General features: G+C 29.3%; 1 protein-coding gene across 1 annotated transcript in view; it reads left to right on the top strand.

Moving 5' to 3' along the window:
• Positions 1-13,424, top strand: part of LOC145331190 (uncharacterized) — a 152,277-nt gene that overhangs the window by 46,358 nt on the left and 92,495 nt on the right. The window contains exons 8-10 of the mRNA XM_080175812.1: positions 1,081-1,193; positions 10,756-10,899; positions 11,396-11,442. Of these exons, the coding sequence (XP_080031938.1) occupies positions 1,081-1,193; positions 10,756-10,899; positions 11,396-11,442 (304 nt within the window). The remainder of the gene's footprint in view (positions 1-1,080; positions 1,194-10,755; positions 10,900-11,395; positions 11,443-13,424) is intronic.

Below are 13,424 nucleotides of genomic sequence, written 5' to 3' on the forward strand. Positions count from 1 at the left end.
TATTTTGAAAATCGTTGTCTATGTCTTCTGAACAACCTTGACGAGGTGGACAATTAGATTATGCTAATAACATACACATGCGTTTCAACAGGGACATAGACAATTATATCAGAGAGAGAGAAGTGACAATGGCTGTTTAATGCACTAGTCCCAAAAGTTTTATAATAAGGTTTTCTTCTTGTCTTAATAACTTTAGTAAATTTTAATTGATTCGTTAATTAAGTTGAGTAATCGAACGTTTCAACCACTAATTTTTATCTACAGAAGGGATAATTGTGTATCATCATTGGGGTAGTACATCATTTTATCATCTGTCATTGCCTTATCCCTTTAAATCCCTGCAATGATATGGAAATATAATACAAAAAAATATATTTAGCAAGGGAAAAATTTTTAATATTGTAAATTTTAATAAGTTTTATTGGACTACTATACATCACCAAAAATCAGAACATCCCTGTTTATTTGTGGATTTTCAAACTTCTAATTCATCTAAAAGAGATACAGCATATAGGAAAGGGCCGTGCAAACAAAGAGGTTTTTGTAATGATTCTATATTTGATTTGTCTAAATAGATTATAATATTAAGACTTATACCAGCTGTACAATTACATATTCCTACTTTGCTTAATTTGTACAAGATCATTATTTATTATAGTACACCTTATGACATAACATAGAACAATTGGATCATGGGAAAAAAAACGAAGTAGCACGTTGTATCGTATTTTCAAGGTAGTTTTTCTCCTATTTCTACCCTCTGTGTGGCAAATTTTCTAACACTGCGGGTCAATCATTAACAATTACCTTACCTAAAATGACCTATAAAAAGCTTCCGTGAAAATACGAGAAACTTAGGTTTTATTTTCATGATCCGAACAATTAAATGTTATTAATATTTAATGTAAGCTTAACTGTAGCAAAGCGTTTGATGCTAGACAAATATTTTCTTTCTGAATTTATTATGTTTAAACTTGTTGACAGTGTTGATATTACAAAACTATGGTATGTTCGTTACTAAAAAGTAACTATTTTAACCCCTTTTTTATAGGCACTATATATTAAGAGCTTATATTTTAGGGTTCAGCAAGTTTGCAAAGTTGGCGAGGTCCGTGACTCGAACCCGACACCACATCTCCTCCTCTCTGACAACCACTACGCTTCCCGTAAAGACAAGTCTCAATGTTACAGAGGTTGGTTCACAAATATACAGGGTTTCAGGGTTGGAACAATGGGTGATAATTAAAACTTACTCACCCCCCCCCCCAAAAAAAAAAAAAAAAATTGTAAAATTCTGTCTTTTCATAAATGATTTTGGGGGAGGGAAGTGATGTAAATTAATTAAACCGCCATTGTCCTAATCATCCCTGAAATCACTGTCAGTATTTAGTCATTTTTTTACCATAATTTTGTGTGTTTTTGTATTTAAGGATACCTTATTATACAATGCATATAAATTTACTAAAATTTAATTTTTAAGTTTTATGCTGATGAGTTTTATTAATTTAATTAAAACGAAGCGCTAAAAAGTGTCGTGTGTGACGTCATTAAAATACGTCTAAAAAGAAGGGATGAAAGGAGACGGGGGAAAGGAAACCACTAAAAAAGAAATGGATTTTAAACGTGTTTTTATGACGTCACACATAACACTTTGCAGCTCTACATAAAACTAACATAACCAAAGAGATGTAAAATATTATATATTTCTAAAACTCGCCTTACATATTATTGAATTCAATTTAAATTATAAATTTTTGTGGGCACTCCAAAACAAATTTCACATTTTTATGTATAAATCATTCTATTTTAATTAAATTAATTCAATGTTTAAGCACTCTTTAAAACCTACTTTTTTTTCAAAATAAGATTAATAAAACAAAGCAGCTTATAGTGCCTACTAAAAACTGACGTCACACAATGCAAGTGACCAATGATAAGCCAGTAAACATTGTTATTGACCAATGGTCAAATTATACCTGCCTATCATTGGTTATTTGTATTGCAAGACGCCATTTTTATTAGGCACTATAAGCAGCTTTAAATAAAACCCTTAAACAGAACATACAACTGTATACACACATGGGCGCACTCCTCTTTTCAAATGTATTTTTCAAGTTTAAAATTTTTTGACTGGAGGATAAGTTGGCGGCAAAAAGTTACTAGTGACAATTGAAGCTGTTTATAGTCCCTATTAAAATGACGAGATACGATACAAATGACCAATGAAAGGCCAATACACAGACTAAATTACCAATAGCAAGCCAGTATACATTTTAATTGACCAACGGGTCATTTTTTATAGGAACTATAAAAAACTTTGTGATAAATTTACATGAATAAAAGGGTTGAATATTTAAAGACAGAGATGACTTGACAGTTTCTTTATTTTCAAACTGAGAGGATATTTTAAAATATTTGTAAAAGGTTTTAGCTCAAGATTGGGGTAAATCCTTTTAAAAAAGTGTTCATATAATCTGTAGCATTAAAAAACTGAACAAAGAAAATTCATAAAATTCTTGGAAAGGGTTAGAGATAGGTGCCGGTAAGGTAAAACTAAATCATTAATACTTTTTAAATTTAGTTACAATGTATGCTAACTTTTTCCATGACAGATTATAATGCATGGAATTGTTGCATTTATTAAGTACACATTGTTTCATATAAAGTATCAAAAACTGTTTTCACTTTTTTAATAATGTTCTATTTAAAGTTTGATTCAATGTTTTGGTGAAAAAAAATAAATATTTTTTATGGAATATTAGCCAAACAATTGGTACAAAGCAGAAAATAACAACAACTAAAAATATTTTGTTTATTTTCTACTTACATTGTTTTGTTTACTATTCCTTATTGTTTTTTTTTAGTAGCGAAGCTGCTTCTTACATTACTTTGTCTGTCCGTCTGTTATTTTCTCCATTGACATTACAAGATAGAAGTCTGACATCAGAGCTGAATCTTTAAATCATTTTGGTGGTGCGCCAAATCGGGGTGCGCTGAATTTCAGCTAATCACAGCGCAGCATATCATGATATGATTTATATAATGATATATATTACGATTGGCTGAAATTCGGCGCACCCCGATTTGGCGCACCACCAAAATGATTTAAAGATTCAGCTCAGGAGATTCTCTTGACCAATGAATATCTACTTTATAACATACATTTTCTGTCTGTTTCTCCTTTACGCGTTTGTTGGGATTTAAAATGTTAATTTCTTTACTGGTTTTAAAGGTAGATGTCGGAAATTCATTGCATATGCCATTAAAACATAACCCTATAACTCTTTGCCGATGTAGACTTTTTTAATTAGATTCGCTAAAAATGGATAAAGCCTTCCTCTTTGTTATACACGAGGATACAATATGCATATATTTACTTCTTTTTAAACAATATTTATTGTTTTTTTTATCTTCATAATAAAAACAACATCTTTATTTTTTTGTTTGAGGATCTCAAACAGTATATATCGAATAGAAGGTATAAGATATTGTTAATCTGCTTTTTTCTGAATATCTAACAATTACTTTTTGTCTGTCTCTCTTTCATTTTGTTTGACTTTTTCTATATTGAAAATTACTGTTTTTATTCTTTGGCTATCTCTCTATATATATATATTTCTCTCTCTTCCTCTCTCTCTCTCTCTCTCTCTATCTCTCTCTCTCTCACAGACACTCACTCTTTCAGTCTTTCTCTCTTTTCAAAAAATCCTTTTCTATATATCTTACAAGTTTAAAAGTTCCATATTTTAATACTTTCTTATTTTATTCTTTATTGCCTGTTTTAATTTGACGCTCCAAACTTCATCACTCATTGTCACGTGTCGGTCAAAGCAATTGCGTGTATTATTATTATCGTTCTTGGTAGGATATAAAACCGTATTTATTAACAGTTATATTGGATGTGCATTCACCCAATTTTAATATTTTTTTGGAGTGTAAAATAAACCTGTTTATAGGAGGTACCCAAAGACATAAAAGACGGTAGTCCGTTTGTTCACAAAAAGGTAATCAAACCAGAGACTGGGGTTGCACAAAGAAGAAAAACTGTTTTGCCTCCAAATTTTCCAGTATTTCTATTTTTTATTATCAATATCCCACCTTCTTCATAACCTGGGCTTGGTTGTCACTATTCTCTATATAATTTATCTGAAAGGATAAGCCAATGAGCTTTAAATTGTTATACATACACCCTCAATTAAATACCCCTTTTGTAGAATAAAATATTTGGTTAATAGTTTGAACACGAATAGTTTAAACCAATCAATCAAGATTTATCAAATGATTTAAGCCAACGAATAACATGTGTATAGTTAATAAATTGGAAAAGTTGGAGGCAAAATAATTTTTCTTGATGAGTAATATCCCTTTCTCTGAGGTAATCCAACAAATTTAGAACCAGGGCTTAGCTGTAAATGTATTAGAGAAAAAAAATAAATAATAAATAAACATATAAATCTTTAGATAAATGTAGGTATAAAATATTGGGATAGGAAAATGGTCAATGAATTAATTTTTCCCCAACAATTATCATAAAAACAATTTTCTCCTCAATCATTGGGGATTTTCAAGAATACAAAGACAAAATTACTGTTATGAAGTTTTGTGGGAAAGATTTAATTATATTTCATTGTCCCCACTCTCAAGATAAATGTAAAACTAAATGTATATTAAATAAAAGAATGGTTAAGTATTTTAAGATATAAATGGTAAAACAGTTTAGATAAAGATTTAAGGACAGCTTATGAAATTTTATTTCATATACCAGGATAAAATCAATTAATTAATGAGAAAAGTACTTATTAGGTTCATAAATCTTTATCTAAATTGTTTTACAATTTGATTTATTAAAATACTTCTCTGTAAAGTCTCATTAACAATGTATATAGAACAAATATGATATTTTCTGTAAAGGTTAGATGTTGCACACTGATGTTCATATACATATAAAAAGTTAGAAGTAGCCTCACAATAAAAAGCTTCTGGTTTAAAAAAAAGGAATCAACAAATCTCAAAACATTTTGTGCATTGGAGTAACATTTAAAATTATGACTTCGGAAATTCTATATAGAAGGAAAATTGTTAAATACATTGTTTTCTAAAGTAAATTTGGGTATAGTCCCTTTCGTGTCAACGCATCTTGAGGGGCGTTTGGCCGTATTTTTACATTAATTTTCATAGGTTATTTTAGATAAGGTTAGGTAATTGTCCCGCAGGGTTAGGCAATTGGCCCCGCAGGGTTAGAGCCTCCTGCGGGGAAAAGCTACTGTGAAAATACGACTAAACACCCCTTTAAGAAGCGTCGCCACGAAAATTTTTATGATAGAAAGACTTTTTAAATTTCAAGTCAAGTAAAAGGAAATTAATAATTAAATTTAGAATGGTTTTCTTTTATCATTGAAAAAAGCCTAGTGTTCGTTCTGTGCAATTAATTTAATAATTAAAATATTAACTAGCTTAAAAAAATGTATAGTTCATAGAACTGTATTTTGTATTATAGACTTGTAAATTTAGATAAGTTTTTAGTCATTATTGTATAACATTAATAAAGTTTGCATTAATAATAATTAATATGGGTCTGTGCTTGAGATACTAGTTACTAAAATACAATAAAACATCTTTATAAGATATTCTTTGGGAAGTTCTAAAGGAAATTGTTTAAAATTTAAGCTATTTCAAAAATTATTTTACAGAATCATTGAGAGGAAAAAGTATGTTTTTAAATAAAATGCATCTAATTTTCAAAAAGAATAATTTTCTTATAAGACCTTTTTCCTCAAAAAAACATTATATGTCACTCTATATTATTAAAATAATTGTTGAGAAAGAAATATATTCACGACCTTGTCTTAATATTAAAATCTTTATTACAATGAATAAAAGACTATCCCTTTGACAACATGATCAAATTATTTATTGTTATCTTAATTCTTGGTTAATTCTTTAATTTTTATTTAAATTTCATATAGAAAGACTTTGTTTCTTGCTCCAAACTGTATATTATCTATCTATAGATTGAGAAGAAATATATTTGTAAGAACATATTGACAAGAGTGGATTATTGTTCTTTTCAGTAAGACTATAGACCATCAGTTTTTTAAATAATATTTTTTTCTTTTAGCATCACTTCCATTTAACTTAACTTTATTTAAAAAAATTTTAATTTAAAAAGATAGGGGAGGTTTGACCTATATTCCTAAACATGTGAAAATTATATGGAGAGGTTACTTGTTTTAAGTAAGTATACATCTTACAGACAAATAAAAAATCTTATTTTATACAGGGGTATTTATACTTTATTATTGCATGCAAAAAAAATTATAAAAACCTTCCTCTTTAACTATAAAAAAATCTTTGAGTTATAATTTTTCATTCTAACTGTGACAGCAAGGAAATGTTAAATTTGTCATCCAGCAGAAGAATTGATAGTGATCATTACTAGGAATGTATGTGAAATACTTACTATGTGTTTTTGAAAAAAAGGCTGTAAAACTTGGAATGTTTTGTGAAGCTGTAAAAACAACACAAATGACCAATGATAGCTCAATACACAAACTAAATTACTAATGGTAGGAGAGTATGACATCATTTATAGGTAATATTAAAAGCTTCCTGTTGTGTAATTCAGTTCTTGTTTAGGTTGGTTTAATGAATTAATGGAGTACCTTTTTTCTGCCATCTAAACAAGTTTTTGTCACACAAAATAGTCACAACTTTCTAGTAACAGGACATATGTCTGTCTGTATTTATTTTGTACATGTAGGTCCTGGGACTATTTTGTGGGAGGCTCTTAGAAAATGAACCCCTTAGAAATTAGTTTAAACTTTTCCTTTAAAAACTGAAATTAAAAGTGAGCGGGGGAGGGGTAGATTATTTTAAGCTATTTTTCTAGCACCTATATGATTATTTGATTACAGAGTCCCTGTATGCTAGGGGCGTAGCCACTAGTGGTCTTTATAAAATGGTATATTTTGATTGAAGTTATCTGTTATCGTTTTATCTGCATACTGATTCTAATCTTTAACACTTCATTTGTTGTGTGTGCAGTGCATGTCCTATTTGCTATGGCATATCAGATAGTCAGTCAACAAAGTAGAACCTTTAGAAATTCTATGTTATTTTTCTATGGAGTTTTCCTCTTTATATATCTACAGACACATCTTAATAAATATCCAAGCAAATTTAGATATTTGCCAAACACAAATTCCTACAATACATTTATTTTAAATATTTAGGAGTCTTTAGGAATGGAAAATAATTTTTGGCTTGTAATATAATTTGAATAAAAATGTTTTTCCTTAATACACAATATTTGAAATCTGTTTTATACAAACTAAGAGGTAATTAAGAAAATGAGGGGAGGAAGTGGAAAGAATCCTACCTCAAATTTTTTCAGCTTATAATTACACAAATAAGTTATTTTATAAATTTAACCCAATTACTCTAGCTGTTTACTTTGTAGATATTTTAATTTTTGGAGTGAAGAATATACAACTTCAGTCTATTAACCTAATTGTGTGCATATTTTTAAAAAAATGAAATATTCCCTTCAGAGATAATGGATCAATAAAATTAGCAATTTCATAGTTGTGGTGTAATGCAAAATATAAATAAGACACAATGAAGTATGCTCTTTGAGAGGGGTTGAGGATATCATGTAAACCATATCAATTAGCTACATACACTTACAAAACTTACCTGAAAAATTTTGGAAAATCAGTTAAACCATCTACAAGATCCTAGAAGATAGATCATAGACAAATTGTAACTTTAATAAATAGGATCAGTATAAGGACCATTAAACAATAACATCATATATAATATGATATTACCAAATAACCTACAATACTGTAATTTAATAGTAACCCAATTTGAAATTGCTTAAATTAAATCAATCTTTTTTTAGTTTTTAAGTTTAAAATAAAAAGAAAGATTGTTAAAACATTAATTTGAACTGATTTAATTTGCAACAATAAAGGTCTTTTATATTATTTGCATGAAATTTGTTCTTTGGTCCTTCATTTGATCTATCCATTAACCCCAGGTTTTCCCTCCTCTGCTGTCATTGTGCATTTACCCTGGGGAAAATAGGAGATATATTACTCTGTGGTAACAGCTAATCATGCAAAATGATTTTTCACATTGCAACCTTGCAATACAAATATAATTTGAATTTTAAAAAAAAGTTTTTGTTAAAATGCAATTTTGACAAAAAAAAACATGAAAATTAACAATTTTTGACAAAATTTACTCTAATTTACTAAGCTTGATTTGATTTTCTTTTGAATAAAAGTCCAATATACTAAAGAAGTAATCTACAAACAATTATATATAAAATCATCAATATTTTAACAAAATGAATTTTTAATTTATAGAATATTTTCAGTAAAAATGATGGAAATAAAATTTATTGATTAGGTACCTCATATCTCAGAATAGAAAAAAAAATTTTAAAAAAGAAATAGTGCTTTATCAAAAATTAACTAAATACTTATTTTATTTTATTTTTTATTAACATTTTGAAATAATGATTAGAGCATGGGCATGGAATTTTTAGATAATTAGATGATTATTAGACCCAAAATTGTATGTTAAATGTATTTTTTGTCCTTTAAAGTAGATTAGAAGGTTCAATTCCAGGCCCATGCCCTGTCATATTCAAGATGTTAAAAAAAGTAGGAAAACCTTCTGCTGATTGCTAGGTACCTGAGAAGAGAAGAGGATTGCCTTGGCCTGGAAACTGGAATAAACCTTACATAAATGGATTGAACCTTCAGACAAAGGTTGTAGAAAAAAATATGTCTCTTTATTGAAGACTTTTTTAATTTTCTCTGAAAGGAAAAGGCTTTTTTAAATAAAGTTTAATTTCAAAACTTTTAATAACCTAACAAAGAGGTTGTAGCAAAAAATACTTATAGTTTTTTAGTATTAAATCTTAATTCTTCTTAGAATATGTTAGTACTTTTTAAAAACAATATTTATTTATTATTTCAAATAATAAGCTACTGTCAAATCTGGTTTAATCCAAGACTTAGGCTTTTAAAATATATTCATTAAAAGTTAATATAATTTTTTCAAAATTTCCTAAGATAATAATAACTGTTTTTTAAAAGTTGTGACCTCATCCTAATATTTAGCATTATACAGATGATATTATGGTACCAGTAAATTGTGTATCTAAAGTTGGGTCATGTTAAGTGCATATAATGGAAATATATTGTTTGTGTAATTATTGTAATGGAAACTTATCTTTTCTATCTCTCTTCCATCCATCTCTCTCTCTCTCTATCTCTCTTTCTTATGTTGTAAAACAAGATGTATCTATTATTCATTGTTGTGTATGTGTGTGTGGGTGCAGTGGGTGGGGTCATACAGCCAAATTTTCACATTTGGTAAGTTTTGAACAAAATAATTTTGACAAAAAATGCTTTCAATTTAAAGGATTTTATTCCATTGATTCTATTTGTTATTTCTTATCCTTACAAAAAAATTACAATTATGCTTTAAGATTCAATTATGAAAAAAAACAATAGAATTACAAAAAAACAATTGCCAAAAATTTGAAGACTTATCTTTTATTTTTTCTTATCGTAACACAAAAAACTGTGCTAGTATACTTTAAGAGTATATTATGATAAAAAAAAAACCGAATTATAGAAAAATCTGGAAAAAATCTAGTTATGTAATTAAGTACAATTTGTTTCTTGGTCTCATATTTGCTAAAGATGTTTAGAAAAAGAATTTGAGCACTCTAAATAGAAGTTATAGTTTTGTCATATATTTAGTTTTTATCATAGCTCTTAGATTTAAAGGAATATGAATGATAAAAAATTTGAATTTTTAAAAAGATGCATTTCAAAGCAGGTGCGTCCAAGCTTTTTTTTTGGGGGGGGGGTAAAATTTTTTTAAGGGGGGGGTAATTCGGTTTTGGGGGGGGTAATCGCCCCATTACCCCCCCCCCCCTTGGACGCCTATGTTTCAAAGTTTCTTTTGGTTGAAGGGCCCCATATGCCATAGTTTTGTGTTAAGTGATTTATTTGTTGTGTCGTTAATGTTATTTTTATCAAAGATAATTAATGAATTTTCATTTTTTGATGTATTTGTTACTCAGATAAAATTAAACAGTATGTATTAAATATCTTTGACCTATTTCATAAATGTTTAATAGAGTTAGATATTTAGATAAACTAATAAAAATTAAATTTTTTCTAACTAAATCTTTTTAGCTAGAACTATGAAAAACAAATTGATAGGTTTTAAAAAATATAGCTGGCTTTTGAATTACCACAATTCATTAGATTTAAAGTGAGAAATAAAACATTTTTCCAAGCGAAGTTATTCATGCTTTTTAAAGTGCCTATAAAAATAACGTCTTATTGGCCTACTATTGGTCAATTAAAATGTATACTTGCCTGTCTTTGGTAACTTACACTGTGAAACGGCCTATAATTGCTCATTTGAATTTATGACTTCATTTTTTTAGGCAATATAAAGAGCATCTAAGTTATTTTACATTTTGTGTCGTTTTTTTGAGTTTTTTTTGGACAATTAGCACAATGACATTTTCGAAGCAGTTCCATAAACAAATTTTAAAGTTTCCAAATTTAATTCGAATAATTAATCATTATCAGGGCTTCAACTGTCAATATATTGTTAAAGTATGGTTGTCCTAACTCTGATTAGTTGAGCTTTGCTTTTATGTATATTTTTATTCGTGTTACCATAGGAATTTCGTTCAACGTTAGTCTGTATGTTTAGTTGATGAGCCTGGGCCCAGACATCCTGCCGCAGTACCGCCAGGAGGCTCCCAGCACCCCGCCCCACATCCTTCTGCACTACTGCGCCTTCAAGGCCTCGTGGGACTGGATCATCCTCTTTCTTACCTTCTACACTGCTATCATGGTAGGCTTCATCATTTTATTGGTCAGTACGTTAATCCAATAGATCGAAGGGAAGAGGATGGGGTACAAAGGGTGGATGTGGGTTTGTTTACATCAGCCAGCTGAAATAACCCTTTTATTAGAGTAGGCGAAAATCTGGTGCAACATCCAAATATTCAGCTAAGGGATGTTTTTTGACGTTTTCCCCCAAAGCACCTTGTTGGGTTTAGAAACCCTTATTTTAAAAAAGGAAATAAGTGGAGGCATTTGTTTGTTTGTTTCTCTATTCATTTTGGTTAAATTGGTTACTGCGTAGCCTCGCAGAGTTAGTCACCGCAAGTGTAGGTCTCGCCTAGTTATATACATAGGATAGGCAAATCAGACCCTCTTTCTTTAAATATTTTTTACCTATTCCTAGCCTGAGCATGGCAGGTGTTTCACTTTAATCTATAAATTCAATAATTCATCATGCACTGTCCTATCCCCAAAACTTCTCAAAAATTGTATCTTTTTTTCAGGTACCCTACAATGTGGCCTTAAAAAACAAAACTTCTGAAGATGTGAGGTGAGTCTATTAGTTTAATCCCCCAGCGTCACCAGAAAAGAAATACGGAGAGGGAGGGTAAATTGGAATATACAATATTCTCCCAAGTCTCTAAAATTGTTCAGCTTTTAGGATTTATTTTTCAAATTTTTATTGAGACCTAATTATCTAAACTGATAAGGGCTAATTTGGTTTATCTTAATTGGAGGATCGACCATTGTCTAATTTATAAGATATCAGGATAATTTACTTTTTTATTTTTTTTAAACTATTTTTTTAAATTAGAGATGTAGCACGTTTTTCAATTGTTTTCATGTGTTAAAAGTATTTTTGCTATAAACCAATTATTAGTTTTCGTTTTCTAAAAAAACAGTATTTAGGGGGGAAACGATTGCTTGCATAAAATACAATACTTTTGAATTACATTTAAACCTAAATGTAAATTTTAAATGATATTTTTTTGTCTTAAGATCTCAGAAATTGCTGATCCTAACATAGATCTAAGGAGTTCAGTTTTAAGGTCTTAATAAAATAATGGAATCATTAATTTTCATTCCAAATTCTCTTTGTATTTAGTTTGATGTCTAACTATTCGCATTTTTGCTCAAGAACAGTTTTCTCGCTTTAAAGTATTTGTAATAAGTAAAATTTACAGTCAAACTTTTGTTTTCCCTAGTAGTTTTTACCCCTTTTCGGTCAGATTAGAAATCCACAGTCACTAGATTTCAGATTTAAATCTGTCTCAATATGACTCTTTGTTACCAAAGTTCAGATATGACAAAATTTGACCAAAGTTCAGATTTCAATCTGAAATTTAGTGACATTATGTCAGGTTATTTTCTCATTTTTGGCAATGCAAACAAATCTGACACAATATCACCAAAAGTCATATATGACATTTAGTGACATAGAGTCAGAGTTGGGGAAATTACCTAATCTGACACATTATTGCCAAAAGTCATATATGACATTTAGTGAAATAGAGTCAGAGTTGAGAAAATTACCTAATCTGACACAATATCACTAAAAGTCATATATGACATTTAGTGACATAGAGTCAGAGTTGGGGAAATTACCTAATCTGACACAATATCACTAAAAGTCATATATGACATTTAGTGACATAGAGTCAGAGTTGGGGAAATTACCTAATCTGACACAATGTTACTAAAAGTCATATATGACATTTAGTGACATAGAGTCAGAGTTGAGGAAATTACCTAATCTGACACATTATTGCCAAAAGTCATATATGACATTTAGTGAAATAGAGTCAGAGTTGAGAAAATTACCTAATCTGACACAATATCACTAAAAGTCATATATGACATTTAGTGACATAGAGTCAGAGTTGGGGAAATTACCTAATCTGACACATTATTGCCAAAAGTCATATATGACATTTAGTGACATAGAGTCAGAGTTGGGAAAATTACCTAATCTGACACAATATCACTAAAAGTCATATATGACATTTAGTGACATAGAGTCAGAGTTGGGGAAATTACCTAATCTGACACATTATTGCCAAAAGTCATATATGACATTTAGTGAAATAGAGTCAGAGTTGAGAAAATTACCTAATCTGACACAATATCACTAAAAGTCATATATGACATTTAGTGACATAGAGTCAGAGTTGGGAAAATTACCTAATCTGACACAATATCACTAAAAGTCATATATGACATTTAGTGACATAGAGTCAGAGTTGGGGAAATTACCTAATCTGACACAATATCACTAAAAGTCATATATGACATTTAGTGGCATAGAGTCAGAGTTGGGGAAATTACCTAATCTGACACAATTTTACTAAAAGTCATAAATGACATTTAGTGACATAGAATCAGAGTTGAGAAAATTACCTAATCTGACACAATATCACTAAAAGTCATATATGACATTTAGTGACATAGAGTCAGAGTTGGGGAAATTACCTAATCTGACACAATATCACTAAAAGTCATATTTGACATTTAGTGACATAGAGTCAGAGTTGG

The sequence above is a fragment of the Acartia tonsa genome, chromosome 11, assembly GCF_053477335.1.
Source record: "Acartia tonsa isolate MP-2025a chromosome 11, ASM5347733v1, whole genome shotgun sequence".
In the NCBI taxonomy this organism is placed as follows: Eukaryota; Metazoa; Arthropoda; class Copepoda; order Calanoida; family Acartiidae; genus Acartia; species Acartia tonsa.